The sequence below is a fragment of the Phoca vitulina genome, unplaced genomic scaffold, assembly GCF_004348235.1.
Source record: "Phoca vitulina isolate PV1807 unplaced genomic scaffold, GSC_HSeal_1.0 scaffold22, whole genome shotgun sequence".
Lineage (NCBI taxonomy): Eukaryota > Metazoa > Chordata > Mammalia > Carnivora > Phocidae > Phoca > Phoca vitulina.
Window position 1 is genome coordinate 39,984,985 of NW_022589725.1, and position 18,616 is coordinate 40,003,600.

At 43.5% G+C, this 18,616-nt stretch overlaps 1 protein-coding gene across 1 annotated transcript in view; it reads left to right on the plus strand.

The window, feature by feature from the left end:
• The window catches only part of SLC9A2 (solute carrier family 9 member A2), a 95,155-nt gene that overhangs the window by 29,179 nt on the left and 47,360 nt on the right, over positions 1-18,616 (plus strand). The window contains exons 2-3 of the mRNA XM_032419808.1: positions 6,557-7,020; positions 13,300-13,550. Coding sequence (XP_032275699.1) covers positions 6,557-7,020; positions 13,300-13,550 — 715 coding nt within the window. The remainder of the gene's footprint in view (positions 1-6,556; positions 7,021-13,299; positions 13,551-18,616) is intronic.

The following is an 18,616-nucleotide window of genomic DNA, read 5'->3' on the forward strand; positions in this document are numbered from 1 at the left end:
TCTCGGGCAGGGCTTGTCCCCGTTCACTCCGTGTGTGGAAGACAAGGATGGTTCTGAGACACCCTCAATGGCTCCCCCTTGCCCACAGAACAGAGGCAGGTCTTCAAAGATTGGCACGCCAGACCTTCTACGGTGGGGCCGCTCCCTGTTTGATTGGCTCATCTCTTCCTTGCTGTACACACTTTGTAGCCAGGTCAGCTGTGCCGCCCCACCCTCATGGCGCCCAGCCTTTTCCCCGTTCCTCCCTTGTGCCTTATCCCCGTGAAACCGAAATATCCACAGCCAGTTCTCTTAATGCCACCTCCAATTCCTTCCTGAACCTCCTTATCCGTAATTTCCTTGCCTTCCCTGCTCCTCTAGTACTTACTACATCTCTTCGTTCCTGTCTTGTATGATAATGACTTGTGTTCGTGTCTGATCTTCTGTACCAAATACAAGCTGAAGATACAGCCCATTCAAGATCTAGTACCAGGTCCCTCAGAGCCTTGTGCTGGGAAAGGGACTCAGTAGTCTGATGAACAGTTTAACACTTTGTTCCTTTTCAGAATTCTTCATGGACAGACTGTACTTACTGTGTTTCTCTTTTCTTCGCAAGCAGTCATGTCATTTGGAAAAATCAAATACCACCTAAGTTCTGCTTTGGAATAAGTCCAACAGATTTTTAATGTTTCATTTATATTTTCATTTTTTCCCAATTATTTTATTATTATAAGTCCTTTGCAACCTCATAAGGAGAGCATTTTTTAAAATCTCTACAGAAAGATTGCAGATTCAGTTCCAGACCACTGCAATAAAGCGAATATTGCAGTAAAGCAAGTCAAATGAATTTTTTGATTTCCCAGTGCTTATAAAAGCTATGTTCATACCACACTGTAGTCTACTACTAAATGTTCAATAGCATTATGTGTAAAATAATAATATATATACCTTAATTAAAAATACTTTATTGCTAAAAAATGCTAACCATCATCTGAGCTTTGAGCAAGTTATAATCACTGATCACAGATCACCATAACAAATACAATAATACAGAAGTTTGAAATATTGGGAGAATTACCAAAATGTGATATGAGACACGAAGTGAGCAAATGCTGTTGTTAAAATGGTGCCAATTGACTTGCTCAAGGACACAGAACTGCCACAAACCTTCAATTTATAAAAAAATGCAGTATCTGCAAAGCACAATAAAACAAAGTGCAGTAAGGCAAGGTTTGGCTCCATATTCATAGTTGCACTATTTTTTAGTGGGGGGAAATTAAATGTATGTTTCAGCCCCAGCATGTGACTAAATGTAAGAATGTGTTAGTGAGTTACTGACATAAATCAGTTAATTCTTTTTTATTTATTGAATTCCATTCTGTTTATTTTATGTATTTATTTCCATATTTTTATTTATTTACTCAACTTGATTCTATTTATTTTTATTTTATTTATTTTTAAAAGATTTTATTTATTTAAGAGAGAGAGCAGGGGGAGCAGCAGAGGCAGAGGGAGAAGCAGACTCCCTGCTGAATGGGGAGCCCCACAGGAGGCTCGATCCCAGGACCCTGCGATCACGACCTGAGCTGAAGGCAGATGCTTAACTGACTGAGCCACCCAGGTGCCCCTCTACTTATTTTTAGGATTGAATTTTTTCACTCAGTCTTTGTCTACTTAGCATTATCATGCAATAATAGCAGCTTGTTGATGTATCAGATCAAAATGTTGTTTCTCACTATTTCCTGTTTCTCATTATCTGTTGCTTATTGCAATTCTGTTTTTTAAAAGTGTGTATTTGGTTGCTATGTGAATTGGGATACATGCACCCAGCATTTTTACCTTTGAATGAACTTGCTTATTTCTCTTAATACTTAAAAGCAAATTTAATATACTCTGTAAATATTTACCTTTTTTCCCCCAGCCAAATAAGCATGGCTCATTTCAGACTATTCTTTATGTTAAATCCAGTATTTCCCAGAGTTGCTTCAAGAAGGAGCAGCCTGGGAAGCTAATTCTGAGTCAGGCTGCCTCTGCTGATTTTGTTTCGCAGGGTACTTTTGCCTACTCAACACAAACTTGGAAAGTATTGGTGGGGCTAATAAATGTCATTATTTTTTCTTTAAGCTCTCATAAAATACGGAACATTAATTGGATAGCTTGTGTTCATCTGCACTGGGAGGTTGTGCTTTCTCTCCAGAGGGCTTTGTCCCTGCTCACCTCTGCCGGTTTCCCCTTTCCCTCCTTGCTGTGTCTCTTGTTAAGTACAACTGTATATAATTTTTGAAACTTATCTTGGATGGTTTTTTGTTATAGTTGGTGATTCAGATTTTTACATTGTTGCTCTTTTGTGGATCCTGCTATCTGGAAGCTTCCTGTCTTCTCTTCCCAGCATTTGACAAACAGATTATTTTAAGTATAATGAGAAAATAGAATGAATCAATAGCTTTGTACTCAGCTATATGTAGATCTTTAGCTTTTAAGCTCAGTTCATTTCAACACTTGTATGCAAAGAGAGATTAAAATAGACTCAGTCTAAGAGAGGGTTGTTTTAACAGTGTATTTTGTATGAGACCCTAATCCTGTTCCCCTTCTCACTAAGTGAATTTCTATAGCAATTAAAAATAAAATAAACTTTAAAGTATCCATCCTTGCAGACGTTTATGTGCTAGTAATAAAAAGTGAATGACACAAGTACTAAATTCTACTAAGTAGAATTTAGCAGGAAATACAAAGATCAAACTAAAACAGGGGGAGGTAAACCACTGCCTAGGGGTCAAGCATGCCTCCCTGCCCCCGGTTTTGTATGGCCTGTGGGTCAAGAATGGCTGTTATATTTTTAAACTGTTAAACAAAATCAAAAGAAGAATGATATTCTGTGACATATAAACTAGTAGGAAATTCTCGTTTCCATGTCCACAAATAAAGTTTCATAAGAACACAGCCACTCGGGTGCCTGGGTGGCTCAGTGGGTTAAGCAACTGCCTTCAGCTCAGGTCATGATTCCGGAGTCCTGGGATCGAGCCCCACATTGGGCTCCCTGCTCCTTGGGGAGCCTGCTTCTCCCTCTCCCTCTGCCCCTCCCCCTGCTTGTGCACACTCTCTCTCTCTCTGTGTCAAATAAATAAAATCTTAAAAAAAAAAAAACAAAAACAGCCCCTCGTACACTTAGGTATTATCTCTGGCTCCTTTTGTACTATGACAGCAGAGTAAAATATGGCCTGCGAACTGGAAATATTTACTATCTGGCCCTTGATAGAAAAAAGTTAGCTGACCCCTGGACTGAGCAGTTGATTGTACTTGCAGCAGCTCACATTCAGCCTTGTAAAAACCATCAAAAACTTCATTTTGTTTTTCCTGATAACTGATCTATTTCTCCGTAACATTTTGATGAGATAACGACTCTGGAGAACCAGTTCTGTCTATTCAAGTTCATTTACCCTCCAAGGAATGGTTGGGGGTGGGGAGAGCCATAAATGAATGCACATTTGCAAATGTTGATTCACTTGTTTTATTCTGTGAACGATGAAATTTAAGAAGACTTTTGTTTTGATTAATTATTTTGCTACTACGTTTGACTCCTGTCATTTGTAAAACCATACACACTGACACACCAAACCTTCCATGCCCGCAGAGAGCATGTTAGAAGATTTGGTGTCTCTGCTTTATGGTCATCAAAAAAGCACAGAACTAAGATCTCTGGTGACTACCCTTTGTTGAATCCCTCCTTGCTCCTGGAACAACTGGGCAGATCCATTAACTACCATCCAGTTTCAAGCAAAGGTCACTCGGGCCAATTTGGGGTGACTGAAGCATTCATAAAAGAAAGGAGAAGAGTGTTTTCAAAATGTAAACATAGGATCTTTTTAAACAACAGTTGTTGGTTTGTTGCTGTTCTTTTCTGATATTTGCTGCTCGTTTATATGTTACTGTTTCCTACTAGTGTATATGTTGCAAAATATCCCATCAGGGGCCAGATGCCCCCCACCTCCTGTCCCACTGGCCCTTCTGTCTCAGGCCATCCTGGATATCTGTTGCTGCCTTTCTCTGGGCTCTGCTTGGTGCTGTTCTGCTCTCCCCATTCCTGGTCAGGTTCCGTCACCGTGCTGGACTGTGGCAGGCATCATCCTGCGAGATGCACAGACGCAGTGTCTGTTTGTGCCTTTCTCCCTTTGACCGTGTTTCCCACCCTCCGTCCTTGGGAATAAGGACCTCCTTGCAGCCCAATGACAGGAGATGGTACCCCACGTGAGAGCCCTGGGTACATGGGGCCGGATGGCAGGAAAAGGAAAGTGAGAGGCCAGCAGAGAAGTGGGAGCTGCCGGGGAGAGGCCTTGCTCACTCCCCAGTCTGTCTGCAGAGGAGCCTGTCCCTTGCTTCTGTGCGTTTCTTCAGAACCGTTTTCTCTTGTGTCTTCATGTGGGAGAGGGTGTAGGAAACCACAATTGGGGGGCATTCGTGACGTCACAGGCACAGTGGTACCTCCTTATGGTTACAGCCCTTGACGTGGCGGGTGCATGTGTCCCCATTTTGTAAGTGAGCAAACCAGGCCCAGGCCTGGTGGTAGCCTCTCCACAGTTGCGAGCAGCGTGGGGGGTACTGGATCCGAGGTCGGGGGCAGTCATCATATAGCGGCCAGCAAGGCCCACGGCACACACGGCGCCTTCACGTTGGGTCTTCATGCCCTGCCTTCCAGAAAGGAGCTGATTTCACTTGGACTCGAGGGGGCTGTTATGGGCAGGCACATCCTTATCACCCAGGGAACGCTGCATGGCGAAGCAGGGCTCAGTGGGAGAAGAGGTTCCAAAGACAGGGTTCTCAGGGGACTTTCTTCAATGTCTCTGTTCAGCAGAGGTCAGCAGGGCAGAGGTCATGGGTAAAGAGTGGCTGAACCAGCTGAATACATTTATTCCCCAACAATGATTGGAGCCCCCTATAATATGAATAAGAACATGATCAGTGAGGGTGGGATGACTTGAATCCCAGTTTAAAGGTGTTCACTTTATTATCTAGAAATTCTTGAAATCTCTTCAAATTATTATGACTACTTTTTTGTTGTTTTTCACAAGCCAAGCCATGCCGTGTCTTTAGTACAGTGTGTAGACCTTTAAGGGTTGACTTTTTAAACTTGCTGTGATGCTACGTTTCTAAGACTCATTCTGGCATTTTAATACTGTGTTCCCATAATTCAGATAACTTGCGTATGCTGCTTTAATTCTAAAATGTATGAGGTTCCTGCAGGATGGCTCGCCGTTGCCTTGTAAATAAGGGCCGTCCTCACTTAAGCCCTGTCAGGTGACCTTCCTGTGTGACGTTGCTCCTCATGTTACCGCATGTGCTGGAACAACCCACAGTCCTCTCCTCTTCCCCTGCTGCCGGCCTCCCCCTAACATTGTCGTTGCATTAAAGGCCCACTGGGGTCCACCATGAATTAGGAGATGGGTATTTTCCTCCATTTCTTCACTTCCTAGGAGGCTCTTCATGCCTTCTCTGTGTATTTAATGTCTGTCCTTTCAGGAAGCCCTGCCAGATGCTGCCTCCTCCATGATGTCCTTCCTGATTTCCTCCTCCTCCACTCCGCTAGAGCTTGTCTGGGACCTCATCACACGGTGTCCTATGTTAGAGTAGGTCATAAACACATCAGTTCCTTTGCCTTGATTAGAAACTCTGAGACTGGAGATCATGGTGGTTTATATCCCTTAAGTAGTAATTACCTGAAGTGCCTTTGAAGGATTGATTTGGTTGTTTCTGAAGGAGCAGACCTCTGAAAAATTAAACATACTTAGCATTCCAAGTGAAATAGTCTGAAATTAAAAAAAAAAATTTAAAAGACTTATTTATTTATTTGAGAGAGAGAGAGAGAAAGCAAGCACATGCAATGGGAGGGGAGCAGAGGTGGGGGAGAGAGAATCTCAGGCAGACTCCCCACTGATTGCAGATCCTGACGCGGGGCTCAATCTCACGACCCTGAGATCATGACCTGAGCCGAAATCAAGAGTTGGAAGCTTAACCCACTGAGCCACCCAGGCATCCCTGAAATTAAAAGTATTAAATAAGTTGCAAACTCTTATCAAGCCCGGAGGGGACAGTGGTAGCCTGAAAGCTGGTGTGTGATCCGGCCACCTCGACAAGACCCTGTATCTCTTTGAGCCTCAGTCTCCACTTAAATCAAAGAACTTAAAAAGGTGAAAATAACTTCCCTGCCTCCTCCTAAAGTTTTTATGAGGATGAAATGAGACGTCACCTTTGAAAATGTGTTGGAAATCACAAAACTGCCTCAAATATAAAATCGCACGGTCTTATTTGAGAAAACTTCATTGGAATCTAGACAACAGCTGTGCTGTGTAAGTATGATGTACCTGTATCATTCAGCTTCTGATGTAAAGTTGCATTCGTGCCTGCCCGTGCTTCGTGAATAGTTTTAGGGTCATCTGACTTTTACATCATTCTCTGCAGCCAATTATGCTGACCCGGGAGGTTTTGAAATAGCATCTGTCGGTTCCAGCAAAGAGAAGCAGTTTATCTTCGCCCTAATTCTCGCACACCCCAAATGCTTTGTCTTTATGTTTTTCCTTCACAGGCTTCCATCTGTATCACAAGTTGCCCACAATAGTGCCTGAGAGCTGCCTCCTTATAATGGTTGGCCTGCTGCTAGGAGGGATTATTTTTGGGGTCGATGAAAAGTCCCCCCCGGCAATGAAGACTGATGTGTTTTTCTTGTATCTCCTCCCACCCATCGTGCTCGACGCGGGCTATTTCATGCCCACTCGCCCGTTCTTTGAGAACATTGGCACCATTTTCTGGTATGCTGTGGTAGGGACCCTTTGGAATTCCATTGGCATTGGGGTGTCTTTGTATGGTATCTGCCAAATTGAAGCCTTTGGCCTGAGTGACATCACTCTGCTCCAGAATCTGCTCTTTGGCAGCTTGATCTCAGCTGTGGACCCAGTGGCTGTGCTCGCCGTCTTCGAGAACATTCACGTCAACGAGCAGCTCTACATCCTGGTCTTTGGAGAGTCCCTGCTGAATGATGCAGTGACAGTGGTGAGTAACTCGTTCGTGCTGCGTCACTCCAACACCACCGGCCACCCTCAGTCTGCATCAGCTTTCTGACAGTGACAGCTGAGGGGAGAACCTGCAGGCGCCACGCACACCTGGACAGTCACTCAGCCCTGCTCTCAGGCGGGCCCCTCACTTGGTTTAATGCTCTGTCATTGCGGTCTTGAAACGCTTTGTGAAATTTTTTTATTGACTATTTTTTATTTATTATTATACAACGGGCCCCTCATTTTCGTGTTGCACGAGGTTGCACAGACTGTGTAGCTGGTCCCTGCTTGCAAGGTCCTGCTGGTACCAGAGGAGGATAAAAGTGATTGTGACCTTTCCTATCTCTGAGGCTTTCTCAGTTGGCATTTTCAAAAGTGATGGTCTTTGATCAGAATTAAAGGACTTCAGGTCCTTCGGAATTCTCCATGCGATGTGATGCTGTCAGGAGTGAACATGTATAACAGGAGCGAAGTGACAGCACCCACCAAGTGTCAACCTGTGTCTGGGGAAGGTTTATTAATTATTTTCCGATTTTAAGCCAGTTTTTCATTACACTCTCATTTTCTGTTACTACTCAGCTAGCTTATTTCTGGTCCCCACGATTTTCCCTTAAGTGGGTATTTATTCAGAAAATGCTCATTTATTTTTGACTCTCACTAATTAACACATAATTAGAGTCAGAGGCTGTTGTGATCTTCATGTTCGCGGAATTTACCTCCACCCCGCTTTCTGAGCTCAGGCAAAGTACAGAGCAGTGAGGAGGAAGTGTCTCCCCCCCGCCACGGGCCTACAAAATGCTCTTCCCCCGGTGAAAGACACTCTGGTGACCCTGTTTGGGGAAACCGGTCAGCGAGCCCCAGTGATGCTGTTTTATTATGTTAGCCACCATTCTGCGGAGGTGATGGTGAGAGTTGTTTAACGGAGCCATTAACCTCTTGTGAATGCCTACCTTGTGCTTGGGTCTTTGTGCAACCTATGTAGTAATTTTTTTTCCCATTTGGTAGGTAAGAAAGTTGAGGCAGAGAAAAATTAAGTGTTTTTAAGTAACTTAACTAATTTGTATTACCCCCTTCATTAGTTCCTCTCATTAAAATATTATTCCAGATTCACTTAAAAGTCAGCATAGAAACCAACATCACTCCTCATTAGCTTATGAACGGAATAAAATATCATCTTGAAGGATGTCCCTTAGCTCCATGTGGACGTTATTAGGTAGAAAGTAATTTATTGATAAGGAAATCCCATGTTTTAGAATAGCCGCTAAGATAGCTGTTTTGAGGCAGCTAAGGTTCCTCACTCAGGTAACAAAATACACTTCGTTTATTCCATTATGCATTAACAGTGATTAGTCATTAACTTAACCAATATTAAATTTTCACTGGGAAAGTACCATAGCAGTGAAGACATTTTATAATTTATTCTAATTTCCAGAGGCTTCAAGGTTTTCATTGTGACTTATGTTTGCTGTATACATGTTACCCTTGTTGAGGTAGATCACGGACATTTTCATGAGGATTTCTTGGATCCCCTTCGTGTATAGGAAACTTTATAAAGAAATAATAACCCCATGCTGCACTCCTTCTAGGGCAGTCTAGCAAAGCCAGCTCAGTTTTGGAGTGCTCTGCCCTGCCTTTACATTGCTCTCTCATCTCTTAAATTTCTCAGTCAGACACCTCAGTGTCCATTCTTTGAGCTTGTCAATAATCAGATCTGAGGAAACAGTCTGGCTAAACCACCATTCAAACTGTGTGAAGGCCCCAGGCTTTCCAGGGGCGTATCGGTGCTTCCTGTCAAGAGGCCCCAAGCTGTCAAATATGATTTTATGGACAGAGAGGGAGGCCTGATCCAAAGAGGGCAGTGGGCCAGATTGAGGGCGCCACTCCAATACAGGAAGGAGGGCAAGGACAGAGAAAGGACATGGCTGCTCTTTAGATGTGGAATCCCTTGTTACAAGGCCAAAGCTTGTAAGTCAGAATGACGGTAACGGCTTCCAGTGAATGAGCCTTCCTCAGGTTAGGTACTCTGGGCTCAAAGCCTGTGGACCCTTAAAGCCACACCCATAAGAGAGCAAGCCTATCTGCTTTTACCTACCTAAAGCTGAAGAATAAACCACCAGGTATTATATTCCTTGAATTGGCTGAATAGTGGACTGAACGGATCTAGTGTTAGGAAGAATTAGAACATTGTAAAAAATGATCATTTGCCTCCTTGTGAGGTACCCTCAGAGTACAGAGGTTGAGATGTTCTGTGGAAGATTCTTTGACATCTAGTCTTATCTCTCGGAGAGGTTTAAGGAACTCACGGGGTAAGGGAAGGCATGAAAAGTATGGGCCCTGCTGCCTACAGTGAAAATGATGAGTCACTAGGAGTTGCAACTAGAAGGGTGAAGATTAAACAGAAAAGATTCGTGTTAAAAGTGTAGTCTGGAGGATGAGTAAAATTATAGGTCCATGCAATTACTTCCGTCCCCAAATCATGGGAGATTCAATATTGAGGTAGCAGAGTGAAGGGGAGAAAACCTACCATAAAAATGTCTCAGTGCAAAGAGAAATTGATAATATATAAATTGCCATCCAACTGTGCCTGTGTCCAAGGTTACAGTAGATTGGAATCAACTGCAGAAATGACAGCTGAAGGAACAAAGGTCAGATTTTTTAAATGGGACTTTTGTGCTTTCCCTTAGTGTAAATATTAGGCAAAAATTGCTCAGGTTCTCAGTTATCAGATCAGTCCTGCCACTCCACAGTAGTCCAGGATCAAATGGCTTATGTTCGTATGGTAATTTCCAACATCACTTCTAGAACATGTTAATAATGCAACCATTGAATAATCTAATACATTTTCCAAGAACACTTAAAAGAATTTCCTCAGTCTGTCATAATGAGGCTTGGTTATGGAACCAGGCTCGGGCTGGGCTTTATGGTCCAGGCATTATGTGCTGTGCATTGGAATTTAACTTCAGGAAGTTGGAAGGTAAACAGTAACCACTTGGTACTCATTTTTGCTCTTGCAAATTGCATAATATATTTTAAATTCCTTAGGCAAAAATGATTGTTTCTTGTATTTCATATAAAAAAAAAAATGACCCGAAAACTAAGTTTTTCTGGAACAGCTATTCTGATAAAAAATTCTATATTGTTTGCATCTTTGTGTTACATGATTTCACTGAGTTCTTGCACCTTTTAAATCAAAGGTCCAAATAGATAATTTCTAATTCTTATAACACATAAGTATTTTAGGGGTCTCCTACTCTACCACCTGAGCTCGCTGGGTGCTTGTATAAGTATTTTAAAAATCACAATAATGAGTAGAATGATTTGAAAGTGCTCTTCCTTTCCCCTTCCCTCAATGGCCAAATTAGCCCACTACAAAATATAGGCAGTGCTGGTATTTTGGTCTTTGAAAAATGCAGTTGACAATTTGAGGTCAACTTTACACAGACCAGCTGGAGACATAATTGTAGCCAACATACATAGTACATATGCACATGCACATGCATATATAAATTATAACTCCAGAAGCACTTTCCGACATAGATTCCCTTGCGATACCATTAAAGCATTTAACGGGAATGAACTAACTATGGGTTATAGCCAGCGGTAACTAAAAGAATTTTATCTTGTGCTGATCACTGGGTATCAGGTTCAGTGTAAAGCAGGTGGGAGGGTGTGGAAAGCCTTCTGGTTGTCAAGGCAACGTCTCTACCTAAGACATTGCCCTGTAACATTGACTTGGCCTCCGAGGCAGTAGAATGGTCGAACTGGAGCTTCTTCCCCGTGTGCTGAAAGTACAGTGCCTGTGACTCAGCTTTGTTCTCTGCAAAACCCAAAGAGCTATTGAAACCAGCATGTCTCTTTGATCGGTTTGATGGATTGAGTTGCCAGGAAAATGCCTCTGGAAAATCTATGACTGTGTGTCAGTTTTTCCTCAGGGACACAGGCCTGAGCCTCCTTTGGAGGCCTCATAAAAGTGCTCAATGGGGTGGGGACGGGAGAGCCGAGGGAGGAGGAGGAGGAGGAGATCTGGGTCCTGTGCATGAGCACTCTCTAATTTTGCTGGGGCAATGGGGTAGGCACCCAGGAGGCAGCGTCCACGTGGGAGATGGCCTGTCCCCGAAGCCTGACTGGTCTGGGAGATCATCTTTGTTGCGGGAGGGCAGAGGTGAAGGTGATTTACGGGGGCTGTAGGAGTTCAAGAAGGCTCTTGAGAAGAGCAGTGGCTTCAGCTGGGCCCTGGAAGATGGACAAAGTTTCCCTGGGTGTAGGGACTGGTTTCCTGCCAAGAGAAACCACAAGAAGGAAAGCAGGAGCAGTGGGGAATTACGGTATTATGTTTTGTGGAGCTGTGATGAGACCCTCTCCCAGACTGAAGGGTGTTGGAAAGCAGTAAAAACAAAACAAACAAACAAAAAAAAAAACCCCCAAAACCAAAACAAGAACAACAACAAAAGCCAGGTGTATTGAGCCTTCCCAAAGTCAAGGATTTTAAACTTGAGAGTGACAAATGGAATAGCAGTATTTAAAGGAAGTGAGGCCTGTGTTGGCTTCAGGGGTCATTCGAGCAAGAGTGAGCTGAGATTTGCTGGTGCAGGCGGGAGTCAGGGAGGACAGAAGCCTGAGAGTTGGGGGACAGAACTGCAGTGACCAAATGGCCTGGGGGAGGAGGGAGGCTTTGCAGAGATAGCTGGGGGGGGGGAAAGCCTGCCTCTCTCTTCTGGCAGCAGGTGACCGTCCCCCTTCGGCCTTGGCTGTTTGGAGACAACGGGTATATATAGCACATCTCTGATCCTGGCGCCGGAAGTGACCACAGCATGTTGAGGCTGACGGAATCCCACGTGCAGCAGGCCTCTGGTTGGAAGTGGGAAGCGGCAGCTACTTGAAGTCAGTTTCTTTTCTGGCAAATGATGATACTCTCAACGTATTTAAATCCTCAGGGGAAGGAGTTGCTTTTTTTTTTTTTTCCTTCTTACTCAAGTCATTTCCTGGTGGTACAATACCAAAATGCTCTCAAATGTCATACCTGCGATTACCAGAAAAGAAAAGCTCATTCATTTCTAAGTCCTAATCTGCTGCTTTCTTCAAAGCCAGCAGACCTTTATTGTCTTCTCCCAGGCAGCATGGAAAAAGCAAATCATAATAAGGAATGAACCTTGACCACGACAAGTTTATGATCCAGCAGAAAAGAGGGAAAAATGACACAAAACCTGCAAATGTGGTGGGCTCTGACGGACCTTCAGGGAGGCGAAGAGTGGAGCAGGGTCAGAACCTGACTCATTCTCCCATGCCTGGACCTTGAAAAACTTACCCAGAAGGTCAGGAGACCCGGGTTCTCGTATCGCGTCTGACATTTGGTGTGACCATGGACAAAGGGGTTCAATTTGAGTTTCTCAGAAACCAGATAAGGGCGTAGCATGGCCTGTACCATAAAAGGCCTTCATCCCAGTGTCCTGACAGCCAGCTTTCCTGGACATTCTGGCTGTAAATAACCCAGTGAGAAGAAGCAGGGCACCCGCTGGACTCCTGTTTCCTTTGCTGGCTTTGTGAAAAATGTGGTAGGGCCCCAGCCGTCACTTCCTGTCTCAGTTGGGTCCTTAGAAACACGTTTGCAAGCAGATTCCCAGCAGACGTGAAGTGCCGAGCATTTTTGAAGCTTAATTAAACGAAGACTATGTAAAGACTGTGTGGATGTTTCAGAAGCCAAGCAGCCGTGTGGGCTCATTCCTTTAGAAGAGGGACAAAATATGTATGAAATTACAGCACATATACATACAACACACACACACACACACACACACACACACACAAAACACAGGTGGCTGCCTCTTTGCTTTAAGAAAGTTCCTTCGGGTCTCATGTTATAGCAGATGTGTGTGTGTGTGGGGAGGGGCTGGGGTGAGGAGGAAGGACCTCAGTGCCCTGGGAGGAAGATATCTTCAGGTGGGCTACCTGTACTGATGGCTGGGGCCCCTTCCATGGCACGACCCCACCAGAGAGCCTTGCAAAGTAACTGACTTCACAGCAGCACGGACCAGCTGTCTCTGTGACCTATTCCTTCCCCAGCATCGGTGACACAAGCAGGGCCTGTTGGATGGCAACCAAGTCTTTTAAGATTATCTTTTAGATGGTATCAATCTAAATACAGTTATTTCCACTGGTCATCAACTTGGGGGCACAGAAGAAATGTCCTTGTTAGGAGGCCAGGTGGATTTTCCTGTGGCCGCAGTGAAAACGGGGATGTTGGAAGGGGTCTTGACCACGCGTTCTCTTTCTCCCACAGGTCCTGTACAACTTGTTCAAGTCTTTTTGCCAGATGAAAACCATTGAGACCATTGACGTGTTTGCTGGAATTGCAAACTTCTTTGTTGTGGGAATTGGTGGGGTGTTGATTGGCATCTTCCTGGGATTTATAGCGGCATTTACTACTCGGTTCACGCATAACATCCGAGTGATTGAGCCACTCTTTGTCTTCCTGTACAGTTATTTGTCCTATATAACAGCCGAAATGTTTCACCTCTCAGGTATCATGGCGTAAGTATTCACCTCTTTGTTAAAAAGTACTTAATGTGATGACATTTCATTCAATTTGTGTATTCTAAGATAAGATGCTAAGGTCACATAAGTTTCATAAAAGAGGTTTTCTTAAATTCTTTTCAGAAAAATTGAAAATGGATTTTCCCAACTCTTTGTTTCAAAGAAATGAAGACACTCAGCCAAATTTATACTATAGCGATCTGGTGCTAGAATGGAAAACTACATAAGGATTATCTCTGGGGTCTTGTATGAAATATGACAGTAAACTGTTGGGGTCGATTGTCAGGCACCAAGAATTTTCTGAGTTTGATGCCCACTCAGGGTAGTCCGTATAGGAGGCTCTCCACTTACTCCAGCAAGGTCATCTCACCTAAACTGCATCTGGAATTCTGGAATTGCTTAGGATGTTCATTTGAATGACATTAGTGGTAGGGAACCTTCACTTTGTATGCTAGATTAGATTTGAAATAATGGCATTAAGTCATTCAAAGCAAAATCCAATGAATAAGGCATGTATGTCATCATGTCATTCTGGCTTAGCTTTTTGAATAAACAGGCATGATTATAAAGCAAGAAATTCTGTATCACAGATACAGTTAGCATATTCACTAACAGATTTAGAAGGATGTTCTCAAGAAGATCTGCAAGTGGGCTGAAGGAGGGTGGTGTTTGGATCTGATTCTACTTCTGAGGGTCACTTTGAAGGAGGCTTCTTGTTGGGTGTGGATGTTCTTGTAACAAAGCTTCCCAAAACAAGCCTATTTTATTATGGTCACACCCCATATAGGGTTGGTGAGAAAAATACTTAGTAATGGAAAGCCTTTATAAGTTTTCATTTTGACAGATACTTATTTACAGCTCTGTACGTGCTGGGCTCTATGCGAGGGCCTGTGACATACCATGTTTTGGTGTGGTAAACATAGGTCTGGTTCTTGAGGTTTTCTCGCGTAGCCTGATTTGGGTGTTGCTTTGATTAAGGGCTATGTGTTTTTCACCTCGTGTCACGGGTTTTGTATCGGAAGCAGATTAGATTTGTGGTGGGAGAGGTCAGGTGCCTCTCCCAGAGGAGAGTGGGACCCATTATAATGCAAGCCATGAGTTAAAGGTTGTGTGGTTTTCTGTTTCACCGAGAACCTAAATAAAGCAACATATTAATCCAGTTTGACCCAGTAATAAAATGTTCTGTATCTTCCTGGTTGCTATTCATATCATCTGTATGACTTCCAGTTTCCTCACTGTTCTTTGACCAGTGTCATTGAAAGTGTGTGATCAGCGAGTTACAAGCTCTCTCCAGAATAGTGGGGGTGGGACTCTGTGTCTGGTGTTTTAGCAATATTCTAACAGCAGTTTGCTGAAGAACCTTGAATCTGTTTTGACCACGTGCATAAGTAAAAGTTCTAGAACGCCCACACAGTTGTCTCAATATGTGTGTCAATTGGCCTGATGTTCATTCAGGGGCAGGAACTGTGATGGGAAGATCTAGAGTCCGGGGGGATAGTGAAAGTGTTGGAAGGGGTTGGGGTTGTGGGTGCATCTTGCTTAGAAATGTCCGTGAGGGCCAGAGTCCACAGAGGTTGGAGGTTGGCCCTGACCTCCTGTGAAGACGGGATTGTGGGTTTACTTGCTCTGGGAATTAGGAAATAAGGGACAAATAGGACACCATATTCCTAATAAATAGCACAGGTAATTCTCTGTGTGCTTTGTCGGGGGAAGAAAAATATCACCTCTGTTTCCAACTTCAAAGCAAACATTTATTTTACAGCTTAGCACACAGAAAGGTCCTTTATTACATTTAAACTAATATTGTCACTGCACAGAGTACACCTAAATCATAAATTAACTTAAATAAGATATTACAGGAGGTTTAAACATTTTTGGATCTGGAATTACCATGTACACCCCTTATCCTATGATAGCCAATGAAGGGACAGATTGATGTTGGAGTGTGTTTGTTCTCAGAAAGCAATACCCTGTTTTCTAATGTGAGGTGATTCCTATGCTATTCAGAACCTGCCCAGGTGTGATGCTTCTGTATCACCCCTCCCCCTCCCTGTTTGAAAAGTGACACTCCACATTGCAAGTACCTTCCTTACCTTGGGATGTTGGTCCAGAGGATCCACTATAATGATGCAATTAAAATTGCACATTCACGTGCACTTCTTTTATAGAACTAGTGATTTTTTTCTGCATTTAAATTGCACTGAGTTTAGGAATTCCTATCATGCTTCATGCTAATTACACTCTTTTGCCATTTGAAAACAAATTTTAAGGTTAATGGGAAGGAAGGCATGTGACATGCTGAGCATGCTCAGTAATTTGCCTTGTTTGCTTAAGGGAAGTGGGCGGCCACACAGAAAGGGAAAGAAGCACTGAGGTTAGGCAGCCGGGGCGCAGAAAGGTTAAAGCCCCCCTGTAAAACAGTGTAGCAACGTGACTCTGTCCTGCGTGAGTTTTGCCGGCTCTCCTCCCTGTCTCCCTCTCCACCTTCTTTCCATCCATCTCTCCTTCCTCTCCCCTCCCCTTCGGATTGCCTTTCAGATCCTGCAACCCTCTGTACCTCCTCTTTGTCTTGGGGGGGGCTCTGAGGCAGCCTGTCCTCGACTGAGAGCACTCAACGAGCAGGACATTAACACGAAAGTCTGGTTAAAAACATCCTTCCGCAGAACAGAAGAGTTGGGTCTGCGGGGATCGGGGATGTGTGGATTTCTCGCTGAGTTGCTCCAGGAATTTCAAAAAGTGGCTAAGTCATCCTTTGGATAGGAGAGTAGGCACTCAATATTTCTTGTTTTTTTTTTTTTTTAAGATTTTATTTATTTATTTATTTATTTGAGAGAGAGAAACTTGAGTGGGGAGAGAGGGGGCTGGTGAAGAGCAGAGGGAGAGGGACAAGCAGACTGTGCTGAGCAGACCCTGACGGTTGCGGGGCTGGATCTCCTGACCCTGTGATCATGACCTGAGCTGAAATCAAGAGTCAGATGCTCAACTGACTGAGTCACCCAGATGCCCCAATTGTTTTTTTTTTTCCCATGGGTTCATAATTCCTTAGTCTTCCTTCTCTTGAGGGGACTTAAAATGTTTTCCATTTGCTGTTTCAATTATTCCAGCAGCGTTATGGCAAAGAAAGTAGGAAATGGTAAATATTAGTCCTGTCTTATGAATGAGTAAATTGAGGCTCAGATGGGCAAAAAACATGGCTGCGGGTGAGTCTGTGAAAGTTGGGCCTGGACCTAAGTCTCCAGTTCTCAGGCCAGCCAGCACATGTCCCAGCATCCACTTAAAAAGTAAAAACAAGCACATTTCAGTGAAAATTTTTAAGCAAGAGACTTTTAACAGGAATTTCCAGGGTGATAAGCTCAGGCATGAAGTCTAGGAGCAGGCCAAGCTAGTGGGACTGAGGCAGTTGCCACTGAAGATGTGAAGACCATGTTCTCTCTCTTTCTCATTTCTCTGTGTATGAGTTGGTGATTGTCATCTATTTCAAACTTTGAGAAAAACAGGAAAGCATGTCTTCATCTGCCATTTTGAATCTTCTGTCCTGGTTCCTCTTGATTGGCCCACCATTGGTAGCATCTAGGAGACCACGTCTTTAAGATACAGTCATATGAAATCACAGTCCAGTGTGCCAGAATTTTCCCCCTTACAGAATGTTCACATGTTCTGGTCTTCTCCAAATATGGAAAAAAAAATGAACACATGACACTACAGGACGTTCATAAAACCTTATACAAAGCATCTTCTGTATGTACGGATATATGCATATTTATACGTATGTATGTGTAAGACAGGCTTCTTTCATTCATTTTTTTCCCAGACTTGTCTCATGTTTATCGAATGTTTTTCTTAGTGTAATAAAGTGACCTGGAGCTTTAACAAATCGATCTGGATAATGCAACCTGGATAAATACTCGTCTGCCCACAAGTTGTTGGTTATTACACACTCCCTGGCTTGGCCTCCATGCAAATCCAATTGTTCTTAAAGCCTGTCTAAGCAGAGAGCAAGCAGATCACATCAGCTTATTTCTAGTGTGAACTTCAAACTTCAAATACACTCCCATCCAAGACATGCATACTTTTCCCTGCACACACACAAAGAAGAAATGGCCTTTAAGGACTGTGTGTGGTGCATAAGAATTGGCTTATCCTGCAGCCAACAATTAAGTCAGTCGTTAGATTCAGTGCAGGCCAGCTGGGGCTCTTGAGGCATGACAGGTAAAGAATGGATAGGGGATGCTCTAAGGACAGGCACAGGTCCTGGTGCTATGTGGCTTCCATGCATGCATATTGTAACCTATGCACACTTCCACCCCCCCTTCCTGTCTAAGCTCTGTTTTCCTCTAGCTCTTTAGAGCTTGTAACACTAACATTTGGGGGCATAGAGATGGACAGAAACTTATTCTAAATAAGCAAGGTATAATCTTATTTCTTTTTTTTTGTTCTTTATAATTTTTTTTATTATGTTAGTCACCATACAGTACATCATTAGTTTTTGATGTAGTGTTCCATGATTCATTGTTTGTGTATAACACCCAGTGCTCCATGCAATGCGTGCCCTCCTTAATACCCACCACCAGGCTAACCCATCCCCCCACCCCCCTCCCCTCTAGAACCCTCAGTTTGTTTCCTGGAGTTCATAGTCTCTCATGGTTCGTCTCCCCCTCTGATTTCCCCCCCTTCATTTTTCCCTTCCTTCTCCTAATGTCCTCCGTTCTATTCCTTATGTTCCACATATAAGTGAAACCATATGATAATTGTCTTTCTCTGAAGCTTGACTTATTTCACTAAGCATAATCTCCTCCAGTCCCATCCATGTTGATGTAAAAGTTGGGTATTCATCCTTTCTGATGGCTGAGTAATATTCTATTGTATATATGGACCACATCTTTATCCATTCATCTGTTGAAGGGCATCTCGGCTCCTTCCATAGTTTGGCTATTGTGGACATTGCTGCTATGAACATTGGGGTGCATGTGGCCCTTCTTTTCACTACATCTGTGTCTTTGGGGTAAATACTCAGTAGTGCAATTGCTGGGTCATAGGGTAGCTCTATTTTTAACTTTTAGAGG